General features: G+C 46.9%; 10 protein-coding genes and 2 non-coding genes across 12 annotated transcripts; 7 read left to right on the forward strand and 5 right to left on the reverse strand.

Moving 5' to 3' along the window:
* The first annotated feature begins 735 nt into the window (after positions 1-735).
* On the forward strand, positions 736-1,981 carry EDB82DRAFT_559949 (uncharacterized protein). Its single transcript, XM_025728793.2, has one exon. The coding sequence runs from the start codon at positions 746-748 to the stop codon at positions 1,973-1,975; it is 1,230 nt and encodes a 409-aa protein (XP_025583124.1). The 5' UTR covers positions 736-745; the 3' UTR covers positions 1,976-1,981.
* Positions 1,982-2,258: 277 nt separating this feature from the next.
* EDB82DRAFT_t194 lies at positions 2,259-2,344 on the forward strand. The gene has a single exon. It is a non-coding gene; the product is annotated as a tRNA-Gly (tRNA).
* Positions 2,345-3,814: 1,470 nt separating this feature from the next.
* Positions 3,815-4,198, reverse strand: EDB82DRAFT_478667 (uncharacterized protein; the record flags this gene model as incomplete). The annotated part of the gene is made up of 2 exons (XM_025728794.1): positions 3,815-3,949; positions 4,010-4,198. 2 exons carry the CDS (start codon positions 4,196-4,198, stop codon positions 3,815-3,817), a joined length of 324 nt encoding a protein of 107 aa, XP_025583125.1.
* Positions 4,199-6,320: 2,122 nt separating this feature from the next.
* On the forward strand, positions 6,321-8,446 carry EDB82DRAFT_275587 (major facilitator superfamily domain-containing protein). The gene has a single exon (XM_025728795.2). The coding sequence runs from the start codon at positions 6,428-6,430 to the stop codon at positions 8,252-8,254; it is 1,827 nt and encodes a 608-aa protein (XP_025583126.1). The 5' UTR covers positions 6,321-6,427; the 3' UTR covers positions 8,255-8,446.
* Positions 8,447-8,469: 23 nt separating this feature from the next.
* On the reverse strand, positions 8,470-10,451 carry EDB82DRAFT_509768 (protein RDR1). The gene has a single exon (XM_025728796.2). It carries the CDS (start codon positions 10,275-10,277, stop codon positions 8,640-8,642), a length of 1,638 nt encoding a protein of 545 aa, XP_025583127.1. The 5' UTR covers positions 10,278-10,451; the 3' UTR covers positions 8,470-8,639.
* Positions 10,452-10,727: 276 nt separating this feature from the next.
* Positions 10,728-10,813, reverse strand: EDB82DRAFT_t210. The gene has a single exon. It is a non-coding gene; the product is annotated as a tRNA-Gly (tRNA).
* A 165-nt stretch (positions 10,814-10,978) lies between these two features.
* On the forward strand, positions 10,979-11,610 carry EDB82DRAFT_275618 (uncharacterized protein). The gene is made up of 2 exons (XM_065607366.1): positions 10,979-11,142; positions 11,209-11,610. The coding sequence occupies exon 2, from the start codon at positions 11,264-11,266 to the stop codon at positions 11,549-11,551; it is 288 nt and encodes a 95-aa protein (XP_065464232.1). The 5' UTR covers positions 10,979-11,142; positions 11,209-11,263; the 3' UTR covers positions 11,552-11,610.
* A 1,694-nt stretch (positions 11,611-13,304) lies between these two features.
* EDB82DRAFT_528034 (uncharacterized protein) lies at positions 13,305-14,167 on the forward strand (the record flags this gene model as incomplete). Its single annotated transcript, XM_025728798.1, has 4 exons — positions 13,305-13,342; positions 13,396-13,554; positions 13,604-13,646; positions 13,703-14,167. The coding sequence occupies 4 exons, from the start codon at positions 13,305-13,307 to the stop codon at positions 14,165-14,167; spliced, it is 705 nt and encodes a 234-aa protein (XP_025583129.1).
* A 500-nt stretch (positions 14,168-14,667) lies between these two features.
* EDB82DRAFT_465936 (uncharacterized protein) lies at positions 14,668-15,748 on the reverse strand. The gene is made up of 3 exons (XM_025728799.2): positions 15,635-15,748; positions 15,386-15,581; positions 14,668-15,326 (listed from the first exon to the last, which is right to left on the reverse strand). The coding sequence occupies exons 1-3, from the start codon at positions 15,657-15,659 to the stop codon at positions 14,873-14,875; spliced, it is 675 nt and encodes a 224-aa protein (XP_025583130.1). The 5' UTR covers positions 15,660-15,748; the 3' UTR covers positions 14,668-14,872.
* A 514-nt stretch (positions 15,749-16,262) lies between these two features.
* EDB82DRAFT_528036 (uncharacterized protein) lies at positions 16,263-17,719 on the forward strand (the record flags this gene model as incomplete). The annotated part of the gene is made up of 2 exons (XM_025728801.2): positions 16,263-17,355; positions 17,406-17,719. The coding sequence occupies 2 exons, from the start codon at positions 16,263-16,265 to the stop codon at positions 17,717-17,719; spliced, it is 1,407 nt and encodes a 468-aa protein (XP_025583131.2).
* Positions 17,720-19,366: 1,647 nt separating this feature from the next.
* On the forward strand, positions 19,367-20,588 carry EDB82DRAFT_509778 (uncharacterized protein). The gene has a single exon (XM_025728802.2). It carries the CDS (start codon positions 19,433-19,435, stop codon positions 20,312-20,314), a length of 882 nt encoding a protein of 293 aa, XP_025583132.1. The 5' UTR covers positions 19,367-19,432; the 3' UTR covers positions 20,315-20,588.
* Positions 20,589-21,512: 924 nt separating this feature from the next.
* Positions 21,513-26,547, reverse strand: EDB82DRAFT_568567 (ABC-2 type transporter-domain-containing protein). The gene is made up of 6 exons (XM_025728803.2): positions 25,262-26,547; positions 23,684-25,216; positions 22,704-23,636; positions 22,422-22,655; positions 22,141-22,370; positions 21,513-22,087 (listed from the first exon to the last, which is right to left on the reverse strand). The coding sequence occupies exons 1-6, from the start codon at positions 26,336-26,338 to the stop codon at positions 21,673-21,675; spliced, it is 4,422 nt and encodes a 1,473-aa protein (XP_025583133.1). The 5' UTR covers positions 26,339-26,547; the 3' UTR covers positions 21,513-21,672.
* Between the last annotated feature and the right edge of the window lie 135 nt (positions 26,548-26,682).

A 26,682-nucleotide genomic window follows, 5' to 3' on the forward strand; every position in this document is an offset into this window, starting at 1 on the left:
TGACCTTTATGTAGCCTGTGCTCTCTCTACTTCTGTTCCAAAACAGCTCCATGCCTGGATGATACTCTAAGTTTTGAGGCCTCATTGACTTGGCAGGTTGAGTATTAACAAGCAAGTGGTTAGCAGATGATAGAAAGAACCTCCAGTGCAACGGCTTTGTCTTGGAACCTTGGATGACTTTTAGTTCTGCTTCATTGTAATCCGTTCATGATAGAGCTTGATGTTGGTGAACATGGCAACAGTTTCCTACTAAGAGCGGGCAGACGGATGGTTCCGTCCACTAACTTAGCAGGGTTGATGCCGGTTTCCGATAGCCCCCTACCACCATGTTTATGTTATTTTACAATGTATAATGACGTGCATGACTATTTACCATCACCAAAAGATGATAATGTTAGATACATCAATAGGTATTTATAAACGCGATGATGTTAGAGCCAACATCAATTATATCTGGGGTTATGTGTGTAAGTGTTAATAGCTCTGGTTTGTTAATGAGCTACACAACACAGGGATGGAAATCAGCCGATAGATGGGAGCTGTAACGAGCCACTATAATCACGAAAATATGTTTTTCTGGTTTTTATGCAACTGCCCTCACGATCGGATCTGGAATAGGCCGTCTTACAAGGCGACGTCTTGATCTTTCTCCATCCGTGATATCCGAGTTCTGGCTTTGACTTATAAAGAGAAGTCCCCTCTGAAACAAGATATCAATCACTCACAGTTTTTATCATCCTTACTCATGTCATCACTCAAGTTATTGATCTGTGGAGGTGGTTGCGCCGGACCAGCCCTGGCCTTTTGGCTCGTCCGTCTTGGCCATCGAGTAACCATTGTCGAAAGGTTCCCAGCTCTACGCGCAACAGGTGCTCAGATCGACTTTCGCGAACAGGGTATTCAAACGGTCAAACGCATGGGTCTTGACGATGTGGTTCGTTCAAAATTGGTGGACGAAGCTGGTGTGGGAATTGTTGACTCAACCGGTCGAGTCATAGCTACAATTCTCGCCAACAAATCAGGCAAAGGTGCGCAGTCTGTCACGTCCGAATATGAAATTATGAGAGGCGATCTTGTGAGGATTCTCTATGATGCAACCAAGAACGACGTGAAGTACGTCTTCGGAAAGACTGTCGAGAGTTTCGAACAGGATGAGAAGCAGGTCCTTGCTCACTTTTCGGATGGTACATCGGATACGTTCGATATTCTAGTCGGAGCAGATGGCCAAGGCTCACGAATTCGAAGAGCAATCAACCCACCAAATACTTTAGATCCGTATCGACAACTTGGCCTTCACATGGCGTATTATTTCATCCCAAGAGCGGATGACGATACCAATATCCGCAGAACATATTCAGCTTCAGAGGGAAGAATGATCTTTTGTCGAACCCACAACTCAACGGAAACTCAAGTCTATCTCATCTTAAAAGACGACTCGTCTGAGACATCCAGTATTCACAAGGGCACAGTCGAGCAGCAGAAAGAATTCTGGTCATCAAGATTCCGCACCGCCGGGTGGCAGATCGACCGTTTCCTCGAGGGCATGAAGACTACTAAGAACTTTTACTCACAAGAAGTAGTCCAGGTTCAGACTGATACCTGGTCTAAAGGCCATGTTGTGCTTCTCGGAGACGCAGCTCACTGTCCTTCTCCATTTAGCGGCATGGGAACTACAGCGAGCTTCGTCGGCGCATATGTCTTGGCAGGAGAGATAAGTCGGAATCCGGATAATCTGTCGTTGGCGTTCGAAAACTACGACAAGACGCTGCGGCCGTTCATCGACGAGGTGCAGAATGTCAAGCTCAATGCCATAAAGCTGTTTATACCTGATACGCAGTGGGGTGTCACCATTCTTCAGTGGTTTGCTTGGATTGTGTGTCTTTTGCGGATTCCATATCTAGTTTCGAGGTTTTCGAGCGAGGAAAAGGGAGGCTGGCCGTTGCCTGACTATCCTGGGCTTAATGGCAGCAAGTAAGCTGTGTGCGATTTGTGTGAAGATCAAAGAATCTCCACTCCGTCTTTTTAATGAACTTTCTCATTTATATGATGCGTAATTGATATTTCAACGATACTCTGCGAGATGCACGTGAAGCTTTAGGCACTTCCGAGTGATTCATTACAAATATTATCAATAGGCTTGTATTGGTTGATTTATATAATTGAAGGATTCTGAGGACGGCCAGCACCTTCCGCTCCTGTGATAGATGATTTCAGTGTACATATACTGTCGGAAAAAGTTGATCTTCAAAAGTAACTTAGCGACCGTGGTGTAGTGGTTAGCATTAACGCCTTCCATCAGGAACAAAAACAGCGTTAGAGAGGGGTTCGATTCCCCTCGGTCGCAAATCCTTTTGCCTCTCTTTTGCCTTTTTTATTGCTGGTAAATTGAACGCGCTGTGGTGTTTTTGGATGGTATCGTGAGATGTCTTGTTGTGGTGTTGAGCCCGGATTGAATGGTTTCCTCTTTTGGCGCGGGTATGCACGTGATTTATCGGGTACGCACGTGGTTCGCGAGTAACGACAGAACGGCAAGTGCAGTATGGGAGCTCCTTCCGCAAATAGGTATTGTATCTACATTTTGGTGGAGATGGTATTGTCGTGAGCTGGACTCTATCCATTTGTCGAAATTGACGTTGGCAGTGCTTGAGGCCATAAGTTTGTGAACTATTTGTTGTGAGACAACAACCTTCATGAAATCTCCATGTGCTTCTTGGCGTGTTTAAAGTCAACCCGAAGGTCTGACTATTTAGAAGAATACATATGCTGTAGATGGGAATAAATATTGTGCCAGACAAGCCAGGCATATACTCTGTCATACTTACATCAACCTCTGTTGTCCCAATCCAATTTAAATGTTCAAGCCAACAAAAACCACAAGTACAGCGGCATACGCCGCGGTACTCGACACGACATCCTTGGAACTCTCCAGAAGAGCAACTACCATCAATCCAAAGATAGTCACAAGCAAGGTTGGAGAAACCAAACTTGTCCAAAGTGTATTTTGTGAAACCATCAGCTACATGGGCATCATCAAAACGATACCACCAATAGTAGCAACGCCAAGTCTTAGGTAAAATCCCTTGTTTCAATTTTTTAGGTAATTGTCTTTTCTCGAGACTATGCCAAGCTATTGTCGACCTCTATACGACAAACCACTGCCTCAAATATAGGGTTGAGGGTCGTTTGGATCCTCATTCTACCTATTCATTGCTGCAAAGCCCGCATTCTCCAAAACGTAATGGCGCTTCCACGTTGTATAGTTGCCGTCAAGCCACAAAAAAAAAACCATCAGAGATCGACTTCCAATTCTCGCATTTGAAATACGCGGAACTATACAGCAAGTTCCCCGGTCGACAAAAACAAGACGGAAATGGCTTCTCTTCACTACTGATCTCCCTCGACGTACTGTCTCTGTACAAACGGACACAACTCGTTCTGGTGAAGCCAATGAATTTGTCTTCGGCGATGCGCAAGACGCTAGCCGTTGAACAGAGAATATAGGAGTTTACAGACTGTCAGAACAGAGTAAGCATTTTTGAAGAGATAGGACCGGCTGAGTGTGAGAAATTGCTTCATATTCCCCAGTCGGAATGGAGCAGAACTTGGAGATCGGCTGTTGACAAAGCCCAGTTTAAGGGATCGATGGTTAGCACTAGGGTTACACCCAGGAAGAGTGATTGTCTAAAGAACGGAGGGAAAGCAGAGGATACATCTATCAAGAGTCGGTTCATGGGTCTTTTCTCGTTTGGAAACACATGACTGGGCACTTAGTATTGAATCTTTCATTTGATAGTCAATTGACCTTGTTGATAATTTATTGGGGAACCTCGACGTCCTTGCTAGTGTCAAGCTCCTCAAATCGTCGCAAGTCCATGGGCTTCTCCAGAAGGGGAATGACGTAAGGGTCGAAAGTCTTCCAGTAAGGGTTCTCGAGGTGATACTTTTGGCTCTGCAAACATAGTCAGTATTGTATTTCAGTGGTCCTCAGCAGGAAAGAGAAGAAACTCACGCTCTCTTGCTCGTATCGCTCGACAATGGTAAAAGCGCGCTTGTCAGAGGTGGACTGCATAACGTGCCACGACAGGGTCTCCTTGTCCTGAGAGTAGACGCGGCTAGCCTCAATCAGCTTGGCGGTGAGCTTCTTGAGGGACTCCTCATCGTCCTTGGCGTAGAGGTGAACAACGATAGTATAGACCATTTTGATTTGAGGGAATTCGGAGTGACTTGTGTGGGTATATTGTGGTGTTGATGGTTGTTGAGGAGGGGTTGAGGGTGTATTGGTTTTATGGTTCTGGCTAGTAGTGGGGATCATGTGATATCTCCACTGATGACGATCTGATGCGCGTTTGCCGCATACAGGTTTATTGAAATTTATTTATTTTGAGTCGATGTACTAATAATCATGTTAGGATGCAAGGAATAAGTGAAGAGTATTCTATTTTTGAAGTTGGTGATGTTGTGGCCATAAGTCTAGGGTACGAGGTTTCAGACGAGATGACTGAACACAGAAGAGATAGAATTTAGTTTCGAAAATTCCACTATGATGGAGTAAACTGCATGGTCGAGAGGGGAGGAATAAACTGCTGCTTAAGCTTATTTGAGAATGACAGATGAACCAAGCCATTGGTGGTCAGTCAGGTTGTCTGTCACTGTGCTGTTGTCACGACTGCGGAGTATCTCAACGTTTGCCACATGGAAATGCTGATCTCAATGTCTTTCTGATACGCATTCCATCTGCCGATACATCGGATATGCCGAGTATAAACGCTTTGCAACGGTGTAGCTGGATCCAGTTATATCAAGTTTGTAACCCTTGGTCAAGCTTTATGTGCTACTGTCAATGTTTTGAAAAATTGGACTAGTAAAACACGACTTTTCTGCCACATCAACATGTCGTCATCATACGTCAATAAACCGAGTGACAAATAACAGAGGATAAAAAAGATTCTCTGGAACATTTGGAAGCTTTTTAGCGCAAGTTGCATGGAACTTAACCCTGCCCGATGGTAGGAGCTTCAAGCCGTCGCCAAGGAAGATCTCTTGACCAAAAATGGATCCACAGACGGCGCCTCACCGAAGAAAGACTCCACTGGGAGCCTCACGGCAGTTTCTTTTCCTTATCAGTGGGTCTGAACTAGGGACAGGGGATCGCTCGGATAGTAATTCCGCTTGTCTTCGCTCGGAATTGACTGGAAAGATAAGTGAAGACTTGTTCTTGCAGGTTGAAGCTGTTAGTATCATGTATCACGATCGTCCAGTTTCTATTACTATCAAGTTACTAACTCCATTCCATGCATGCATTCTTGACCGAGCAACGCAGTAATACCACATTCTGCAACTGTTAGCCCATCAAGAAAAGCCTTTCTTTCCCAACAAAGCACTGATTGCAATGCAAGTATCTTTGAATCGAACGATTAAATCCTACGATCGCCTCACCAAGACCTAAGGATCGTATGTATTCACACGATCCCAGGCCAACAACAACTCAAGAGGGTCCATCCTGGTCCTGGTCCAGCCTATCCTGTGACCCCCCCGGAGCCTCATGACAGATGCAATCAACGCCTCGGCACCCAAGCATCTTCACTACACGAGTCAGTTCAGGACATCGGGGTCTTGAAACCTACCGAACAGAGCAAAGAGACCGTTGGTGACGCAAAGGCAAGGCATCATTCCTTTATACCGAGAGCAGGTTCCACAATAGCTGTGTTTTAGTATTGCAGAATCTGAAGTCCAAAGCTCTTCAGACTCAGCTTCGCAACTGAAAACAGACTAAAAAGGATCAGATCTTCAAAAAAGCGCCGAAATATCGGGATCAAGACGTCATACCTTCTCGGACCGAGACCCACTCTTCGGCGGACCGGCGCTCCCGGAGACTCCGCTCGTCTTATTCGATCCTTCTTATCCCCGAAAAGGGACCGTCGAAGAAAACATCGACATTCTAAAATGCATTTTTTTTCCGCCTTCACACTCTATGCCTCTTTGACAAATCTTTCTAGAAAAAAGAGGCAAATGTTCTAGTCTATATTGCCCCTGAAACTAATGCAACTAAATTACACCAAATCGCTACTGTTCATCCCTTCTCTCCGAATCGCGACTCATAAAGATGGACCAGTCTCGGCGGCTTCATGGTCGTATAGTGGACCACGACATGACAAAACTCCACACCGTATAATAGCCAAACCATGGTCCCAAGTAAACAAGAACGTGCCATGATAAGGCGAGTACAAGAAAAAAAGGTAGGCGATCGATGTCATCATACTGGGCCAGCAGGGAAGCCTAGCACACCGTTGTAAACTCTGGAGTTCCTCTTATATCTCTTATCTCTCTCTCCATCTCGCTCCTTTTATGAGTCAACGTCTGCTCTAACAGCCACGCTCTCTCTCCTCTTCCCCATCCTTATCACATCTTCCCCGGACTGAGTATCACAATGTCTAATTATATCCCCTCATTCTCTGCCCCCAACTCAAGGCCAGGCTCTCCTCTCCCCCTCGGATCCCCCTCGGCCTCCAGACCAACCAGCTTCTACGCCAACTCGAGAGCGAACTCATTTGTGGGAACAAGGAGGAACTCTGCCGTGCCGCCTACCTCAAGGAAGAACTCGGTCGCTGTGCCTTCGCGCAAGAACTCTACAGTCGCTCCTTCAAGCCCGGTTAGCGAAGGCAAGTCCTCTTCGGACCCCGAGTTTACAGATGTCGAAGTCTTGAAGAACGAAAAGGGCGAGCCCCTGGCCGGACGTATCGTTGGTGGTAAATATGTCGACCCTGCCAATGAGTCCATCGATCCCGAGTTTGGTGCCATCAAGACGGTCGATATCGATATGCCCCTTACTCTGACAGAGGTTGTCAAGGAGAATGGAAAGGAATACATCGTGCTGGGTTTTGCTTCGGGCGATAAGGAGAACCCCTTCAATTGGAACCCATGGTACAAGCGATCCATCTCTACCATCCTGAACCTGATGACACTGTTCATCGGTCTTGCCACTACAGCCTACAGTTCCGGTATCGCCAGCATGTGTGAAGATCTCAACGCCCCTAACATCAAGGGCCAGTTGGGTCTCTTCACCTTCAATATCAGCTGTGCCATCGCGCCTATGATCCTTGCTCCTTTTTGTGAGTTGGTCGGTCGAAAGGTCGTCTACGCCAGTTCATTCCTGTGCTTCTCACTCCTCTTCATCGGCCTCGCCCTCGCCCAGGACATCAACACCATTATCGGACTTCGACTCCTGCTCGGTCTTTTCGGTTGTGTCGGTACTATTCTCGTCGGAGGAACCTTCGACGACATGTACGAACCTCACCACCGAAGTCGTCCCATGGCCATGTTCAGTTGGGTTGCCATCTTCGGAACTGTCGGCGCTCCCATCTACGCTGGTTTCATCAACCAGTCTCTCGGATGGCGATGGATTGAGGGCATCCAGGGTATCGCCAACGTTCCTCTCCTGCTAGTCATCTTCTTCTACTTCCCCGAGACCCGTGGTGGTGTCGCTCTTCACAAGCGCGCCAAGGCTCTCCGACAAGCGACCGGCGATGAACGATACGTCTCTGCTGGTGACATTCTTACTCCCAGTCTGCAGGCTATGCTCAAGGCTAGTTCCGTCAAGGCTATTCACATGCTCGTAACTGAGCCCGTCGTCTTTGCCTTTGGTCTCTGGATCGCTTTCTGCTGGGCTGTCGTCTTCCTCTTCCTCTCCGTCATCCCCATCACTTTCCAGGAGAATCACGGTTGGGGTGAGGGTGTCGCTGGTCTCCCCTACATCTCACTTTGCATTGGTACCACCCTCGGCTGGTTGGCTCACCACTTCCAGATGCGTAAGTTTGACCGTCTCGTCGCCGATCCCGATGTCAAGGTCACTCCCGAGGCCCGTCTCTACGGAGCTATGTACGGAGCCATGTTCCTCCCTATTGGCCTCTTCATCTACAGCTTCACCCAATACTCTCACGTCTCTTGGGTTGGACCTGCTATCGGTCTTGCCCCCATCGCTTTCGGTATCTACTTTGTGTTCGAGAGTACATACAGTTACACTGCCGATTGCTATGGTGAGAGCTCTTCGTCCGCCATCGCTGGTCAGGGTCTTATGCGAAACACCCTGGGTGCTGTTACACCTCTGTTCGCCAATGCCTTCTTCCACAATGTCGGAAGCCAATATGCTGGTCTCATTCTTGCCATTTTTGGTACTATTCTCAGCTTGATTCCCTTCGTCATGTTCAAGTATGGACACAAGTTGAGAGCTCGCAGCAAGTTGGCTATTGAGATGTAAATGAGTATGAGTATGAACATACCAGAAATATATGCATAAAGATACACGAATTATAGACATTTATAGAAATACAACACAATAATATTTTGAAGAATAAGCAGATTGTTATGATCAAATGTTATACACTTACTGAATGGAGTTTCTGCCAAAATGAATATGATCGGTAGATTGTGAGCATACAAATCATTGGATGGCCCCCAAGACTTAGGTTATAAAATAAGTAGTCTAAGAACTATAGTATAAGGAGCATAAAGTGACCTACTAATTTCGTCTCTTATGCTTCCAGCGGTCAATCTTTCTAATACCTAGGGACCCGGCAATATAGAGGTTTCATGAATCGGCAGCTTACAAACTAATAAACCCAAGCATATAAATTGCACTTTATTCAAAACATGCTTTGGGAAAGAAACTTATCCAGGTCTGAATAGTCAAAGCCCGATAATTCCCCTGCCAGATTGTTGAACCACCTCATATCATCCACCTGCTGCAGAGGAGCTTCAATTTGAGTCTCGGAAAGAGGAATAATAGGGAAACTCTTGACGATATTGCTCAAATCTGATGCACACTTCTCTTTACGCCGCTGCTGCATCAAAATCAGCAAGGATGCCGTGTTCAGCGCCTCTTTTGTAGCGTTGGTGTTGTACACAGTTGCGATGTTGTTGAGACATTGCATTGCGTCGTTGAGCTGTGCTAATGATTCTCTTGTATCAATCGCTAGAAGTAAACATATGATTTGAAAAGGCACGTTGGCCATTTGATGCCATGGAGCTCGAGCGTCAATGATAGCCTGTGCAGCTTCAATACCCTTTTGAGTGATGGAGAGTATCTGTTCGAGAGTCTTGCCAGTGAAGGACGTGTTCATGGATTGTAAACGGCGGCAGAGGCAAAGCGTCAAATTACACTGAGCCATGACGGAGGGAGGAACTGAGTGGACACGGTTGAGGACTACTGATAGAGAAGCTTCGAGTTCAGCAGCATCGTGAGTTTTGTGTGGATCAAGGTCGGTGGAGTATGGCAATAGCTCCATGAGTTCCGGAGTATAATCCCCTTCTCTAGTCGATGGCATTTCTAACGTCGAGTTGCAAAGCATCGTTCTAGATCGACCCATGTCGAAAGAAATCCAAATATTCAAATGCACCGAAACAGCAAAAAGCCTTCTTCGAAGCTCTGAATCGACCTTTTCCTCGGCTACTTGGAAAACTGATTCTTCACTTGGTTCGCAATGCAGACCTGCTGCTTCCAGCATATGCATGAGGATCGAACTGGCCATCCAAGCCATGTGTGGCGTCTCGGCGGTTCTTAGATATATCACTCTAAGTAACCAACCTGTAACACCTGTCACAGATGGAGTGTCGGACATGTTTTGTTCAAGGATGAATCTGGCGGATTCTATCAAGTCAAGCTCGAGTGGTAGTGGCTCGACCTGTGAGAACAAACATGCTATGGCTGCTATACCACATAGAACTGCATCTTCAGACTGATCGTACATAAGACCAGACCATCTGTTTTGTATGATGCGTGAGATCCAATCCCGGTCGATGAAGCCATAAATGTGATCCAACTTTTCAAAGTAGATATCACTGAGACTTTCCATCCCTTCCTGAGATAGCATTTCTGTGATTGGTCTCGAGACAGGGGCCTGTGATGTTCTTCTTGCCCCAAGGAAAGCATTCCAGGAAAAGGTGTGCATGCGAGGAGCATTCTTTGGATCTAGTCTCAGGGCCAATCTTCTAAAAAAGGCAGCCCCAGAGTTTGCTTCTAGAGATTGAAGTTGATGCGGCGATGTAATATGTGACCGGGGATCTTTGTCCACCTGAACTGGAGGTGAAGGAAGAGGAGCTTCTTTGTCTTGCTCGAGTATTTTCCTTCTTTTGTTGGCATTGTTTTGCTTGTAGTTGTAGGTACAGTCATATTCGAAGCGGACACAGGCTCCACAGGGTCGATTGCCGTCACATTTCCGTTTTAACTCCCTGCATGTTTCGCAGGCCAGCCTGGAGCGTTTGCGGCCTTGAGAGGAAGACATTAATTTTGTATGTGCCAAGGGAGATGAGTGACTACCGGTGGACTTGAGGCTGAGAAATCCATGTGAAGTGTAGTTTGAAGTCGGGAGATACGGCCCGAGCGGGTATGTCGGTTATATCGGAAGTTTCGGTAAACACCAAAAGACTGCATCATCAAAGTTCAAACACTCCATCATAGAATACTTACCTGAATAAGATTCAATTACGAAGCAAGGTTCGGCGAGAAGAAAGAGGTGAGTTCGTCATTATCCCGACTAAACGCGTGAATATGATATTCGCGAAAGGAAGGAACGCATGCACGTGATTGATCGTGAACCACGTGCGTTCCCGCGCCAAAAGTGGAAATTACCCAAATCGGACTCAACACCACAACAGAACCTCACGATACCACTTCAAAGACATCGCATTCTATCCAGCAACATCAAAAAAGGCAAAAGAGAGGCAAAAGGATATGCGACCGAGGGGAATCGAACCCCTCTCTAACGCTTTTTCATTTCCTGATGGAAGGCGTTAATGCTAACCACTACACCACGGTCGCTGAGTGCTGTTATTGACCGTCAAGCTTCTTTTAACAGTATATATACATACACCCACGGCAGGGTCACTGATAGAAGAAGGCCCTGAGCTGTACGCACAGTAGCACCAAGGGTTCATGTACCTAGTATTCTGTGGCCTTCTGGTCTTAGTGACCCTCCAGCTTTCGATGCCCAGCCCGCGCGGCTTCCCGTCGTCGCAAGCCAACCGCCTCTATCAATAGCCCCATCCGGATAGTAACCTTGACCTTTGATGTCATTCCCATGTCCCAAGTGTTTTCCCGAAAAGAAAGAAGGGAAGAAAATAGCCCATGACTATAACCGCCAGCAATAGGTAAGTACACCTTGTTGACCTTTCTGCTCGGTCTAGATGAACCTGCTGATTGACGCCCCAGATAAGTGAAAGTAGAAAAGGAATAAAAAACAGATGAGGACATCAACCTTCGACATAATTGATGGTATCATTGGCCTTGGTTGCGTTGACCCCGTTGGTACGCTTCAAAGCTTCGCTTGAATTCAGCTTTTCCAGCCTTTTGCCGGTTCTTGTAATTGACAATTGCGGCATCCATCTGCTGAGCGATCCATGGTTCAAGAGAGTCTTTGAAGTCGTTGAAGCATCCCATCATCTCATTCTTAATAGTGGCCATAGCCGAGTCAACTTCTGGGTGATCTCAGGCTCTAGTTTCGACTTGATTCGTTCGGCATTGGGCTCAATCTTTCCCTCGATTTCCGGTACGTGGTGATGTAGGAAGTTCTGAGTTTCTACAGTGACCTGCCACTGGAAGTGTTCTTCGACTGTAGTCTTGAGTTCTGTGGCAGCAGTGTCGAGACGCTTGGTTAGCCACGGCTCAATCTTTTTCTTTACAATATTGGCGACGGCTTCAACCAATGTAGAATTGATATCGGCACCTGATCCAACGCTGTTAAGCAAGGTAGCCTAAAGATCGGGTGTCTGATTGTTACTTCGCTGGGCGACATTGCCACTCCCATATGAAGGGTGTAGAGGCTGGTGGTGGGTTTGGCGAGCGTCGGAGTAGCTTTTAGCAAATGGGCTAGGGGTGGCATTGCTATTATGCCGTGAATCACGCATCACATCTGCCACAGCGCTGCCAAAGAATCACAGTTGCTGATCAGCTGGCACCGGCCGGTCCACTTAAACGTATGCTACTTAGACCATGCTTCTTAGCCTGTTTATTTTCGTGCCCTAAGACTTATGAAGCTGACGTTTCTGCTACCCACCAGAAGGTGTACGGAGGCGGTTGACTCGTGGTGACGATAAGCCGCGCGAACTTCGCATCGAAAGCTGGATTAGGGCCAGCAGACTACACAAGGCGGCTGCTCGGATAAGACCTGAGATGCTCTCATGTGGGATAGGAGCAGGAAGCTCCTATTGATCGCAGTATCGAATGCCGGTAAATGCCACTCTCATTCGAAATTCGTTGTCTTTGGTCTGGCGGCATGATTTTGACTTTTGTTTATGTGACTCGCCCAATTGTCACCAAACCATCCATCCTCTTGTGCATATTGCCAGTGCTAGCGTTGGTGTCATTCTCAATGTGTCTTGCCAGTTATTGAACTTTAGCAAAAGACCTGGTGGTGCCTGCTAATTGTAAAGACGCTGGCTTCGACATCTAGGTTGGCGCGACGGACCCATTTGGCCCGAGGGGTGTGAAAAGTCGTCTTCACGTGGTCATTCAGCTTGATTCGAATACCCTATAGCTTGTTCTACAATCATCCATTAGTAAAGGGCCATAGAGTTATGTGCAAGGGAAATTTACTTTCCACCTTTGGGTCGGCGATAGTGTCATCCTCTTGACATAGAGGGCAGGCAATTGGGTTGTTCTTGAAGTCGTGGTGTTGGCTCAACGTATTATTGAGCTTATCTTTTGTAAATTTTATGCCGGCGTATCTGTGTCTGTGCGGGATGCTAACGGAAACCAGTCGCCGAGTCAACATGATGCTCCAACTCTTCAATCAGACTAAAGAGCTGATCGTTGTCTGCAGATACATGGTTGATTCTGTCGAAGGGCATGTATCGCGGAGGTACTATGGCTTTAAGGACAGGAGGAGCGGCCATTCCTATGGTGAGTGTAGGAGGAAGAAGAAAGCTTTACAACTGTTGAAAACAATTATGGAAGGGAAAATCTCCCAGTGCCTGAGGCAATAAGATTGCAATGCAGTGATTTACTGTCTGACGGGTAGTAGCAGTGATTCACTGTTTGCCTGGCAAATTGTGGCTGTGATTCACTGTCTCAGGTTGCACAAGTTGAGTTTTCTGAGCAACAGAAATGCCTGCTATTTTACAGTCAGTGATTCATAATCCTAACCCAGGACTGCCAAGCACTGGCCCTTTTACACAATCTGTTATTTAAAATCTACCAGTTCCACAAACACACAGGAGCCATTTCTGCATGAGTAGTCCAAAGACTATCAACTTTTTTCTCATTCTCGTTCAACGGAAGCAATCTAACCGTTACTCGGCACACAACATTCGACATGGAAGAATCAACTGATGAGACTCGCTCACCTGCTCCGTAAGTAATACCTGGCTCCTATGTGACTGCTAAGCATACTGACGCTACACTAGCAACGTTGATCCCACTGCAGTCTTTGACTGGGTGAATCTTCGGGATGAAACTATGATCTCGCCCACAGAGCGGGTGCTTCTTCTCCGCACCAAGTTCCTTGCCCGCCAGAATCAGTCAATTATGCAAGCACAAGAGAAGATCCTTAAGGTTTTAAACAAGTGAGTGAAGCGATGTTTTTATCCATAGTCTTTACTAACGTTATATTAGGTCTCGAAACCGACGTAGTAGTGTATTGTCCGCCGTTACTAGCGTCAGTAAGAGCACTGATGGTGAAGAACTCACCGGGGCGGATGACATGATCCCTAGGTTGTTGAAGCGTTTGATGCGCTAAACGATCCTGCTGACGACATGAATTTGGCTCTCACCGAAGCCCACGAAACCTTTGTCGGAGATACAAACAGCAAGCTCTATGTCAAGCGCACCATTGCCGCGTCGCAAGCCGCCATGACATTCCGAGACTACATCGGGCAAGCATTCTCCGACAATGATGGTGATCACCAAGGCCTTTCCGATGACAATAAACAGCTAATCGTTGAGGATTTTTCAATCTTGAACGCCGATCTCGTCACCGCCGTCTACATCGATCTCAACAAGGCCATGAAGAAACGCAAGTTCAAATCGAAGGGCAAGACCAAGGCGAAGGGGAGGGCCAAGAAGATGGGCGAAGCTGCTCCAACTCGTGAAACTATACCACTTGAAGCTGCCCCTGGAAGTGAAGATATCTTTTTCTTCACCGTTGACTCATCGCAAGTGCCCTCGGCACAGGACTAGCCGGTTTTCTGCGTCTTCAGACAGTGAAGAGCCTACCTGCGATGGTGCCGGGGGGGGGGGGGATCAGGGTACCAAATCCTGGCCGCTAGAAGCATAAGAGATGAAATTAGTAGACAATTTATGCTACTTAGACCATACGTTTTAGGCTATTTACCTTAGTAGCCTAAAGCTTGAAGGCCAAATTGAAAATAATGAAATGTACTTCCGTGCGCCTCTGTGGTGATCTGATGAGGTTGAGGGCTGCAAATGAAGGTATGGGTTAGAATGATGAGAGGAAAAGGAATTCAAACAAGGGGGGTTTTCAAGTTGCTTTTCTAACTTAGAGCCCATTGGTCAGTTTTACGTGAATAGTTACAGAGAAAGAATACGTAAATCTACAGTTAGTTTACATATGTCTAGTTTGTCTACCTCAACAGCTAGAGTCACTGCTTAAGAATCAGTATCTTATCTGAATCAGCCAGGCCTGAGACTAGTTTTAATCCATTTATTTATTTGATGACATCTTCCTTAAGCCACTGGCCCTTGTAAATATTCCACAATTTGAGTGTCGATACAATTCACCTGAGTAGAAAGAGTAAATCAATATGATTATAGGTCACAATTCAAATCAATGACCTCGACCCTCCAGTCGAAGACATCCATGATCCATCTAGCTTCCCAATGCCATGTATATACATCCCCCCATTCTATCCGTTGTCAGATCTCCTATCTCTTTCGATACCAGATCCTAGACGGTCTGCTACTCCGAATCTTCCTCTGAAGCTGAAACACGCCATACATGAGAGCTTCAGCAGTAGGAGGGCATCCAGGAACATAAATGTCGACTGGCACAATACGGTCAACTCCCCGCACGACGCTGTAGCTGTAGTAATAGTAACCTCCGCCGTTGGCGCAAGACCCCATGCTGATGACCCAGCGTGGCTCAGGCATCTGATCGTAGACTTGCCGGAGAGCAGGAGCCATTTTGTTTGTGAGAGTCCCTGCTACAATCATTACGTCTGATTGTCGGGGAGAGGCCCGAAAGATGATTCCAAGACGGTCTTGATCGTAGCGTGGCATTGAGACGTGCATCATTTCAATACCGCAGCAGGCAAGGGCGAATGTCATGGGCCATAGGGAGCCTGTTCGTGCCCAGTTGGCTAGTTTATCGACTGTAGTTCTGTTCCATGTTTGATCAGTACTTTATAGCCTAGGTTGATTCTGTGGTTGAGTGCGTACAAGGCATAGTCGACCAAGTTGTTTGGTTTCTCATCAGCCAAGGAAGCTGGATGTGTGCGAGAAGTGAGTGCCTTTCCAGCACTTGTTGAAACCTTTCTAATCTGACTCTCTTTTCGGTTGACCTTTGGTGTCTGGACATGGAAAGGCTTCTGAGGGATGTTTGAAGGCGATGCGAGGGTCAGTGGCCGGGTTGTATCTATTGAGTGGTGTAAGTCAAGGAGGACAGAGATTGTCGTGTTTCTCACTCACATTTGGCTAATTGCAATCGGTTCATCTTGGGAATACTGTAGCATAAGACTGACACTCAGATGTTCCATTTCATTAAAGAAGAGAGAGAGAGAATCAAATAGCTCCGTCGAAAGGCAGGTACGTCGTTGAAAGGTGGACTTGCCCATCGGGAAATAACCACATTGACCCACTTATTTTCCATCTTCCTCGGAAAATTCCCACATGCTTCACGTTAACCTCTGCATCACTCTCAAGGAACATGTCAGCTCCACAACAACCTCTCGAATGCGCGAAATTCAATAATCCAATAGCGCCTCGTCAGAGTGAATGCCCATTTTGCCACAAGTCTTTTGCAAGGGTCGACGTCTCTAGACGACACGCTCGATCTTGTCCAGCTCGGAAAGGTCGTACTCTACCACCACAAGCTAAACGAGGCAGGAAGCTTCGCGCTTGTGACAATTGTGCCAAACTGAAGCTCTCTTGCAATACCGAGGTCCCATGCGCCAGGTGCTCATCTAAGCGCGTAGCTTGCATCTACAGTGTCTTTTGTCACGATGCTTCACACAGGGCTGTTCCCAACGAACCACCCAAAGACGACCGTCACAGTTTGTCATTTCTACTACAGGCCAGTGACCCCAGTCATAATTCTATGGATGTTAATGTGGCTGCCGAACCTGAAAGAACCCTTGAAGAACCAACCTGGAAACGCCAAGAGTCAGAAACAACGGGCTGGGTTCCAGAGACAGTCGATCCAAAATTCCTTCTTTTGAATCTATCAGACATGCTACTGGATGAGCCTCTAGACTACGAAGCTACTGAAGGCGATTTCCAATTTCAAAACATCTTCAATACTCCTATTACTGCAACCAATACTCTCACAGCACGCATTACAACTCTATCAAGCAACCTTCAAAACATGGTCACCGACAAGCCTCATTTAAAAGAAGGACTAGACTACAGCTTTGAAAGAGGGTTCTTCACCATGTCTCATTTTCAAAACGCCTTCATCATCTTCTTTCGTCGAAGGCATTACCACAAGCCTCCAATCCACTGGCCGACTTTCGATCTGGATAAAATTGCACCTCATTTGCTGTTGGCTGCCGTACTTACTGGAACCGCCTATCTTCAATATCTCGACTGCTCATCCCAGAATCCTCTCACTGCATCTTTACTAGAGCTTGCAGAGAAGTACATTTTTAAAGAGGTCAAGAGGCTGGCAGACCATAGCATTACTCCACTTGCATCGAGCCACATGCTTGAAGTGTGTCAAGCTGCAGTTCTGATGAATAGTCTTGAAGGCAGCACAAATCATATCGAAGGTCGTCGAAGAATTGCCAGTAAGCGAATCCCGACGCTGCTTGCTGCTTTGAGGAAGTCTGGAGTGATTGGCCTCAAACATGAATCACGCCAAGGAGAGGTAGACTGGAACGAGTTTATCCATCGAGAGACTTGCATCAGAGTTGTTTCATGGACATTCGTTAATGATACGCTCATGAGTTTGATTTGCAATCACCCACCAGCCATGACCGTGAAAGAGATGACTGGACATATTCCTTGCCGGAGCGAGTTGTGGGAGGCAGATTCAAATGCTTCTTTTCAACGACACGTACATAACGTAGCAAGATCGTACCCATTGAGTTACCATGATGTTGTGTCCGGACTACTTGCAGAAGATTGGACACGTCCAACAAAGGAGTCTTTTGGAAAATTAGATATATTGGATTTGTTCTTCATTAACGGAGGTGCGTATGCTTACTGCAAGCTCGTTATCATACTAATTCGCTTGAAATAGGTCTCATGCGTCATGTGTTTCACTGCCGTACATCAGTAGTAACGCCTGATTACTGTGCCATGGTCTTACGCGCACTTGACAGATGGGATGCCCTTTGGGTGGATGCCTTTGCGCAGGTACCCGTAACTGAGCGAAGATGGCTTGGGATTGCAAGGCATTATCCTGAAGTGGTGGCTTTGTCGAGACGAAGCATTGAGCTTAGCGGGACGAAAGAAGCAGAGAATTCTGCCTATCTGCAGTGTGTTGCTACATATGACACTGCCATTTTTCATGAATTCGTTCAGAAGTATGGGCTGCGAGAGACTGCAACTTAAGGGAGGTAGCCTGGACATCTTTTTGGGGGGATGATCAGTTTGGGTTACTTGATCAACATGAGATTTCTTGGATAGAATGGTACAAATCTGCCTGGTTTCGTAACTAATGAAACCCTAGTGATGATCGAAGGATTCAGGGCTGATACAAGCAACAAAAAACGCTATTTCCGCCCAGTTACCGTGCAAGATGGTCTCAATGCCAAGGATCGGGGCAAAGAAGAAATACAGGTGCCTGATCTTGGCATACGATCGAGGCCAACAAGTCTTAGAAGGTTGACCCAGGCTTCTAGAATGCTGCAAGCACAGCCTCATATGCGGTCAGTGACATTCAGAAGGGGCAATGGCTATGGCCGGAGATGCATCAGAGGGGCAAGGCCAAGCTGTTTAGATTATATCGGAGACTTCCCTAATAAGATTGGTTTCCCCACGTGGTTGATATATTTTGCACAGCCGCATCAACCGATTTTTGTCTACTGTACTCTGCAGATAACGGAATTTGATCTTCAGCTCTCGTTTAGAGGATCTTTTTTATCATGATCTAGTCTTGAATACGATCTTGCGGTATGCTTAGTTCGTTGGTATGTACCAGCCACAGGCGGACTTTGGGCGTATTCAAATGTGGAAGAAAAAGCAAATCTGCCTCAGTGACAGCCTGGTCCACATCAAGACAAGGATTATATCCAATAATATGCGCTATCTGCAGCATGTTGCAGTGGTGCTGCGAGCTTAACGTCGCTAAGCTTATTACGCTCATACCATGCCAAGCAAGGGTCCTTTATGTCACCGATCCATGTTCTTTTTATCCATCAATTCAGTGCAGAGTAAGAGGGTTCAGGCTGTGTACTCTCTCTAGACTCTGATTGTTGCCCTGTGACTGACAGTTCACAGCAGGCAATTGATCAACAGTCCAAGCCACAACGATAGGGCAAAAAGTCAAAGCACCAATTCGGTTGACTAAATCGTTTTCAGTATGTCATCTATCCCTGTCTGTGCTTCAGTCTATTCAGTTCAGCTCGTCAGCCCAACAGTGTTAGTTTCTGCTAATCACGTTTCCAATTCTACTTGTCCTACAGTTATAAAGACACAAGTCCATACGCTTCAATTCTCTACAGTCAGATATAACTTGGTTCCCTTCTTGGTAAACGAATTACCCAAACCGGCCACTCTCACCCACTAAGTGACCTCATCAACAGCTAAGCCAAGACTTGACTCGGCCTTGTTGTTACCGGACGATCACCTAATCCTTCTGGAAGCACAGAGCTGGGACTACATCATCATCCACTATCGCCCCCCAAACAAAAGATCATCATTGATTTCAATTAGTCCTGTGATCTTTGCTCCTAGCCTTTCGTCACAGCCTACAACCTACTACTCGAACTGCGCATTGATCGTGTCATCCCTGTATCTCCGTCACAAAGACATAACGCCTTGTGGAGCCCCGACACAAACCATCATACACCCCCGTCATCAATCTTACTCTTCCCCCGTTACTCTCGGGTATTAAACCTTGGAACTGCCCGCCCACTTTGCAAATCATACTGTCAAATTACCCCAAACTCGAACAAACTCAAGAATCTGTTTTTTTTTTTTTTGCTTCTTGTCACGTTTAATTCTAGACTTGAGACTTTTACATTCCAATCATATACGCGACAACCTTTTTGTTATACAACTACATATACCTAGCCAAGTAACGATCTTTCTTGGCTCTACAAAATGAGACCCGATCTCGCAGTCGTATTATTCACCCTCTTCTCCTCGGCGGTCGCATCGGCCATCGACGGTCCCCTCCACATCAAGCGCGTCGATTCCGTACCCAGCACCGACGAACATGACCTATACAAGCGTCGTGGCGGCGGTGGAGGAGGAGGACGCGGAGGTAGCAGCGGCGGCGGCAGTCGAGGCGGAAGCAGCGGAAGCAGAGGTGGGAGCTCCAGCAGTGGTAGTCGCGGCGGTTCAAGTAGCAGCGGCGGCTCCGGCTCCAGCCGTGGAAGTTCATCAGGCTCATCTCGTCCAGGTTCAGGATCAAGCTCAGGCTCCAGTGGTGGACGTTCAGGCGGTCGCGGCCCCCAACCCACCTACGCCGGCAACCGATACGCAGGCGGCGCATCGGCACCCTATAGACCCGCCGGTCGCAACAGTCCCAGTGGCATTAAGCCTGTCCTCTTAGGTGCCGGTATCGGTGGTGCAGCTGCCCTTGCCTTCTGGCCAGGTGTGTGGTATGGCGGTGCATACCTGTACCACTATCCCAACTCGTACCGGTACTACAACGAGTCAAGTGAGGAGGATGAGGAGCGCCCTATCCTTTGCGCGTGCTCAGCAGAGGCGTATTGCGGATGCGATCAGGACGACAAAGTCAACAACACCGCACTCTATGACGAACTCATCGGAAACGGCAGCTACGAGCATCTCAACAAGTCGATTGTCGATGTCGCCGAGGTCAACGGTACCACAACCATCCTCATCAACGGTACTCTTCCCAATGACACTGCCCTTCCCTCGGACTCAGAGGACAGTGCTGCTGCCCAAAGTATGATTCAGGCAATGGGCTACTGGCCCGCAGCAGCAGCAGTCCTAGCAGCCGTCCTCATCGCCTAAACGGCGACAATTATGTGTGTATAATCTTCATGTATGCTTACGACTTTACATGTTTACGACTTCTTTGGTGGAGGATAATGAGTTAAAAACTTTCATGGTATCTACGGCGTTATTCTCATGGCGGCTCGATACCCTTTGGAAATTGGGTGGACTTTTTGTGTATTTTTTCAGTTATTACTAGAGAGCGATTCATAACTGTTACTCATTCTATCGAATTGTTCCAATGCATCATATGCTGATTAGAAATAAAACTGGTCACAATTTTTTGAGCTACTCCAAATGGTTTTGTAATTGTGATTTGATGTGCTACGCCGTTCTCTTGGCCGCATTTTACCTCCAATTACAGGCTATATCAGACCACGATTGTCATGCAATATTGCGGCCCAAACTAGTCAGCAACATATCTGTTTGTATGGTGCCACGATGATAATGAAACCATCCAATTCTCTTTGTCGAGTCAACGTAGCAATCGTCGTGGTAATAAAAGTTGGGGGCCAAAACAATCCGTATGCAGAGGAATGCTGATCGCTGCAAGGACACACCCAATTAGGAATTGACCGTATGTTTGCATATTGTGTCCTGCGTCATTCAGCAGTATATGTGACATGCTCCAATTGATCCGAATTGCTGGTTTCCATGTACCCTGGTCATACATGTTTCCTTGCTATCGCAATGCTGACTTGTTTTGTTTAGGGTCGCTTCATAACCACCACTTGTAGAAAGGATTGACTTTATAAAACAAGACATAACTAATGCAGGAATTGAGGTTGTAGTATTTGGACGCTGCAGTCGAGTAAGACTACACAATTATGCATATTCGAACCGATATCTGCTACGTTTTGAGGCTGATGAAACCACGGGTTGTGGTTGATACAGGTGCTGCAACGTAAAACGGTCAACGTGCATAAACTTGTTGTTCAATCTGTCGCTTTAGAGTGATGGCATATTATTGATGAGACTTTCCAGCCACGTCACAGACCCAGATTTACTTGTCTAATGGGTAGCAGAGAAATTGGCCTCTTAAGTCTTAAGGTACAAAAATAAGTAGTCTAAGAACCATACCATAGGTTGAGGAACATAAAGTGACCTGCTAATTTCGTCTCTTATGCCTCCAGCGGTCAACTTTTTATGATATGCTGAGGCTTGTTGGCATATCGAGATCTGCATCCCAACCCTGCAAGACTTATTCTTTGATGTACACAATTCCAGACGTGATGCTTCACATTAATAACATGCGGATATCAGCATCTTCATTATTAAATTTCGTAATTCTATATCCCCAAGTCTAATCAAGAACCTCCATACTCTATCCCCAGCTTCGTACATATACATTTTCACCAATCTCAACATCCAATTACTTAATCCTTTTTCCCCTTCTTACTCTTGGGCACCCTCACCATCCAGTAGATACCAAACGCCGCCGCAATGTTAAACACACAATAAACCCACAAAAGTCCAAAGTCTCTCCAGCGATTATCGTAGCTCATGCTCTTACTCTCAAGGAATCGGTTCGTGCCCGAGATTGTGCAGTACTGGCACTCACTCGCAGCACCGCTAACAATGTATCCGCCAACTTCAGACAAGTAGGTCTTCATGTAATCGTCGCACGTTGTACCATTGGGTGCGTTAAAGTTGATGAGTTCGTTGGGCTCGCAGCCTGCATCTGCATTGGCCATTGATGTACCCATGAGACCTTCGACGACGTAGGTGAAGGGTGAAGCGCGGTACATGAAGATCCAGAAGCCAGGAAGTTCTTCTGGTGTTGCAAGGATACTAGTAAAAGAGTTAGTTATTAATGTCACTAAACGGCAAAGCATGCTACTTACCCGCAGAAAGAAAACATCATAATCATGATCAAAGTGACAAGTCCACCCGCAACTTCGGCAGTCTCAAAGCCCGCAATGATCATGTGTGCAAAGGTGCTAGTGAACATGAAAAACATCCACACAAAGAGAAAAACAGTCGCGTTGCGAGAGTCCGCTGCGTCAGTCACGTAGCCATTGCGATATAGTCCAGTTGGGAAATACCAGCAGATGAATGAAAGCACAGCCATGATCTGTTGCACTGTTAGTAAATTAGTCTTTTAATTACCACATTTGGCTCTTACCGAGTTCCATGCTGCTTCAACCAAGATAGTAGATACCATAAAGGCCTTCCAAGAATACGTCTTTGATGGGCGTTCTCGAGCTTCGTACATTGTGCGTTGAGCGACGTAATCAGGGAGCATCTGCTGGGCGACTTGGGTGAAGATAGTGAGGAAGATGAGAACGCCAAACATCTGATTCTGAAGACCTCTTTCGGTATTCTGTCCATTCAAAAACGAAAGTCCGATAAAGAGCGACTGTTGATGTTAGTATACACTCTGACCCATACGCTAGGGGATACTTACTGCACCGGCAGACAGGATGACCTTAGAGTAGATATATCCAGGACTTCTCCAGTACTGCTGAAACAACCGCTTGGTTACCAGCGAGTACTGCGCATAAGACGTAGCAGCAAACTCATTGTACTCCGTTCCGTCTTTCTGCTCAGTGCCAAAGTTTTCTTGCCCAGCTAGTCTCTCGAGCTCCTGTTGAACAAGCTCATGCTCTTGGGAACTGTTCCAAACCTCAGGCCAATCAATCTCCGTGTGAGCGCCAGGGGCAGCACCAATAACCTCAAGCATGTACTCGGCCGGGTTGACTCCTGCTGGACACTTGGGTCCGCCGTTGCGAGCGAAATAGTCCACCAAAATCTTGGAGTTTTTGCCAATGTCACCGAAGTAGATGGTCTTTCCACGAGACAGCAACAGGAGACGATCGAAGCGCTGGAATAGCATGGCCGAAGGCTGATGAATGGTGCAAAGAATCGCCTGTCCATTATTGGTGAGCTTCTGCATCAAGTTGCAGATAGACCAAGACGTCTGACTATCCAGTCCAGATGTAGGCTCATCCAAGAATAATAACAATTGTGGTCGCGCAGCTAATTCGACGCCGATCGTTAGGCGTTTTCTTTGTTCCACGTTGAGACCCTCGCCTGGCACGCCGATAATAGCGTCAGAATATTCTTCCATATCAAAAAGACTAATCACAGTGTCCACATAGTCGAGCTTCTCCTGGCGAGTGTATTTGGCTGGCTGTCGAAGAAGGGCGCTAAAGTTGAGGGCTTCGCGGACTGTTTGGGTGTGGACATGCAAGTCTTGCTGTTGAACGTAGCCTGTTTTTCGTTGGAAGGATTCATCGCGTAGTTTTCCGTCAACAAGCATCTCGCCTGTTACGACGCCCATAGTGACTCGACTTGCGAGGACATCCAACAAAGTCGTCTTGCCGGCGCCTGAAGATCCCTATTATCCGTCAGTGACTGCAAGCTTATAGTTGAGTAAAGACTTACCATTAGTGCAGTTAGAGTTCCCGGCTTTACCCAACCATCAACATGGTCCAAGATACGACGCGTCTCTCCCTTAATCTTGATATCATAGCAAACATTCTTCCAGTGAAACACAGAAGTCTGCTCCTCCACATCTGTGACCTCTTCAATGGCCTTAATACTGTTTGCAATCTGGGTACCACCAACACTGCCTGCTTCCTCGTCACTCGAACGCTTTCCAGCGTGCTTCTTCATCTCCTTGCGCGTAAATACGAGGACTTCACCCTTGGAACGCTCAGAGGCAATGGTCTCGGTAGCGATCAAGTGCAGACCCATAAACAGAATCGAGAAAGCAATGACAACTGCAAAGTTGCGCCACTTGTGTGAGTCGAGGTAACCGTACGTTGTAGAAAGGTAGGCAGACCCTCGAACAAAGTCCTCTCCTGGGACGGAACCTTGGATGGCACATGCTTGTGAGAATCGCGAAATGTCAGAATATTCGGGACCGCTGGGTACAAAGTTGGAGCAAGGGTAGTTTCTTCCTCCAAACTCGTTGATGAAGAGACTTTCGAGACCATAGTAGGTAGGGTTGATCCAGCGTAGCCAGCCGATCCAAACTGGCATGTACTGCGGTGGAATGGCATAGCCGGTATAAAGAGCGATGACAAGGAGCATGATGGAGGCTCGGGCCAATGCCGCGGCGATGGTCTTGGTGAGGGATGCGATGAGTCGAAAAAGCATAGAGAAATTCAAGGTCGTAACAAAGGATACCAAAAGGAAGAAGAAGAAGTGTCCAGGATCTCGACGCAGGTTGCCCATAAAGTACATCGTAGTGTTCATCATGATGGTATTGAAGATCTTGTAAGGCAGATCAACCACCATCGATGAAAGAGCCTCCGCGCTCGGATGATACAGGGCATAACGGGCGTGTTTCTCGACAATGTTGCGCTTAGCGTAGAGCGTCATGATCTCCAGGATATTGTTGTATGCATTCATCAAAAGGATAAAGAAGATTAACAAGCCACGCTTATTGAGCGCGTCCGTGTTTTCAGGCAGGTTGTAAAAGATACTTCCAATGACAAGAGACTCGACCAGATTGCACAGCAAAAGAGTGACCGTTACGCTAGGATCAGCTTTGAGCATGACCCAGCTTCGTCCAAGGGTGAGTCTCATCTGCTCCATGTACGATAGAGTAAATGGTGACTTGACACGCTGAGACTTGGACTGATCTCGCTTCCTGGAATCGACAAACTTTTCGTAGTGCTCGCCGCCGAAGGGATGTCGTTGAAGATAGTCGTCCATTTCGGTCAGTAGGGTTTGGCGATGGATACTGTCTTTCCAGGCTTGTGCAAATTCGTCTGGCGATCTGGGGGATTTCCCCTGGAAGCCTTCTCGGATGATTCGTTCTTGGTGGCTTGTCATGGAAGTGAGAAAGTCGGCTGTGGTTTGTTGTTCAGGGCAGACGAAGCCAAGTCCTTCAAAGTATGCCTTTGCCTCTCCTGTCCTGCCAAAGAAGATCTGTCTTCCTTGGTACAATACGAGCACTTTGTCAAAGACCTAGAGAGATTAGTTAAAGTTCATGCTTGTCTTGGTGGTACTAACTTCGTAGGCATCCTGAGACGCTTGGTAAATGGCAACAGCAGAAGTACAGCCCATCACATCAGCCTGCGTCCTCAAAGTGCGACAAAACTCCAACGCATTAGCACTGTCAAGACCTCTTGTGCTATTATCCCAGCATTGAAGCGGTGAATAGCTCAAAGCTGCCTCCGCAATTGTCACACGCTTCCTCTCACCTCCACTAACGCCTCTCACAAAGTCATCTCCCACACGCGTATTCTTAGTATGAGAGATACCAAACATGGCCATGGTAACATCTCGTAGATGCTCCGCATATTCATGTCGACTAATGCCTTCGGGGATATTCTTTGGACAACGCGCACGAGCGGCAAAGTAAAGCGTATCGCCTACTGTAAGGTGGGCAAAGTGATGATCGACTTCGGCTGTATATATCGCCTCGCCACGGAACGCTGTTCGCATTTCTTCGGGACGAATACCAGAGTAGTTGATCTCAGAGATGTTGTCAATATGGAAGCCATGCGTGTCTCCGGCGATAGTCTTGAGAAAGGTTGAACAGCCCGAACCAGGAGGACCAAGCACAGCTAACATCTCACCACTGTGCACAACACCCTCAAGGTTCTGTAAGATGTCAACTCGTCTTTGCTTATCGTGAAGCAGTTTCTTGACCATAGTTCCAGCTTCAAGAAAGACATTGCCGACGCTCTTCTGGAAATCTGTATCTGAACCAAAACCGAATACGTTCAAGTTCCGAAAGGCAACACCAGTCGTCCGCGGTGGGTTGCCTTCAGAGGTATCGATCCTCAGCTCGTAGAATGCCTTTGCCCATTTCTTGGCGTTAAAGGTTGGACTGCTTGGGTTCAATGGTCCATCTGCTTGAGGAAACAGAGTTCCTGGTGCTGCAGTCGACTTTCTTGTGAGTTGGCGAGCTAGTTGCATTACATCTTCGTTGAGTACATCTGGCTCGCCTTCGCTCATGGGGATCTTAGTGTTCCCGTCAATGTTTTTCTCGGTGCAAACATTGGTAGAACATGTTGAGCCGTTGTTGTGGTAGAATTGCTTGGGTGTACTAGCCCCAGAGTTGAACTGGGAGCTGGAATCCATTGTATAGAATATACCAGCTGCTTATAAGAAGAATAGGTTATGATAGCGTAATAAAAGCCATGAGAAAGAAAGGCTGCAAGTCGATGGTATGAAGAGGACGAATTGTTTCAAAGAGGTCCATTATGGCAGTATTTATTAAAATTGCAAGACTAAAAACAAAGAAAAGATGTAAAGGTCTATCCGTATCCAGGTAGTTCAGCCCCATACCGACTGTCTGGGCATTCCCACTGTCGAAATGGATTGTGGACCGTTGAAGTTATTCGGACTTATAACCTCCGAATGTCCTGGCAGGAATTCAGTTCCGCACTCGGACTTTCGGGTTTTTCTTCTCTGATAATTACTAG

The sequence above is a fragment of the Fusarium venenatum genome (assembly GCF_020744135.1).
Source record: "Fusarium venenatum strain MPI-CAGE-CH-0201 chromosome Unknown EDB82scaffold_3, whole genome shotgun sequence".
Classification (NCBI taxonomy): Eukaryota; Fungi; Ascomycota; class Sordariomycetes; order Hypocreales; family Nectriaceae; genus Fusarium; species Fusarium venenatum.

What these genes read in the sequence shown, in the direction of transcription:
- EDB82DRAFT_559949 (XM_025728793.2), top strand. Translation starts at nt 746, where the DNA reads ATGTCATCACTCAAGTTATTGATCTGTGGAGGTGGTTGCGCCGGACCA.
- EDB82DRAFT_275587 (XM_025728795.2), top strand. Translation starts at nt 6,428, where the DNA reads ATGTCTAATTATATCCCCTCATTCTCTGCCCCCAACTCAAGGCCAGGC.
- EDB82DRAFT_509768 (XM_025728796.2), bottom strand. Translation starts at nt 10,277, where the DNA reads ATGTCTTCCTCTCAAGGCCGCAAACGCTCCAGGCTGGCCTGCGAAACA.
- EDB82DRAFT_275618 (XM_065607366.1), top strand. Translation starts at nt 11,264, where the DNA reads ATGGTATCATTGGCCTTGGTTGCGTTGACCCCGTTGGTACGCTTCAAA.
- EDB82DRAFT_465936 (XM_025728799.2), bottom strand. Translation starts at nt 15,659, where the DNA reads ATGAACCGATTGCAATTAGCCAAAT. An exon ending in CCGATTGCAATTAGCCAAAT is followed by an intron (nt 15,582 to 15,634) that starts GTGAGTGAGAAA and finishes ACCACTCAATAG; the next exon opens with ATACAACCCGGCCACTGACC. An exon ending in AACTTGGTCGACTATGCCTT is followed by an intron (nt 15,327 to 15,385) that starts GTACGCACTCAA and finishes AACATGGAACAG; the next exon opens with AACTACAGTCGATAAACTAG.
- EDB82DRAFT_509778 (XM_025728802.2), top strand. Translation starts at nt 19,433, where the DNA reads ATGAGACCCGATCTCGCAGTCGTATTATTCACCCTCTTCTCCTCGGCG.
- EDB82DRAFT_568567 (XM_025728803.2), bottom strand. Translation starts at nt 26,338, where the DNA reads ATGGATTCCAGCTCCCAGTTCAACTCTGGGGCTAGTACACCCAAGCAA. An exon ending in TCATCCTGTCTGCCGGTGCA is followed by an intron (nt 22,656 to 22,703) that starts GTAAGTATCCCC and finishes TAACATCAACAG; the next exon opens with TCGCTCTTTATCGGACTTTC. An exon ending in TTGAAGCAGCATGGAACTCG is followed by an intron (nt 22,371 to 22,421) that starts GTAAGAGCCAAA and finishes ACAGTGCAACAG; the next exon opens with ATCATGGCTGTGCTTTCATT.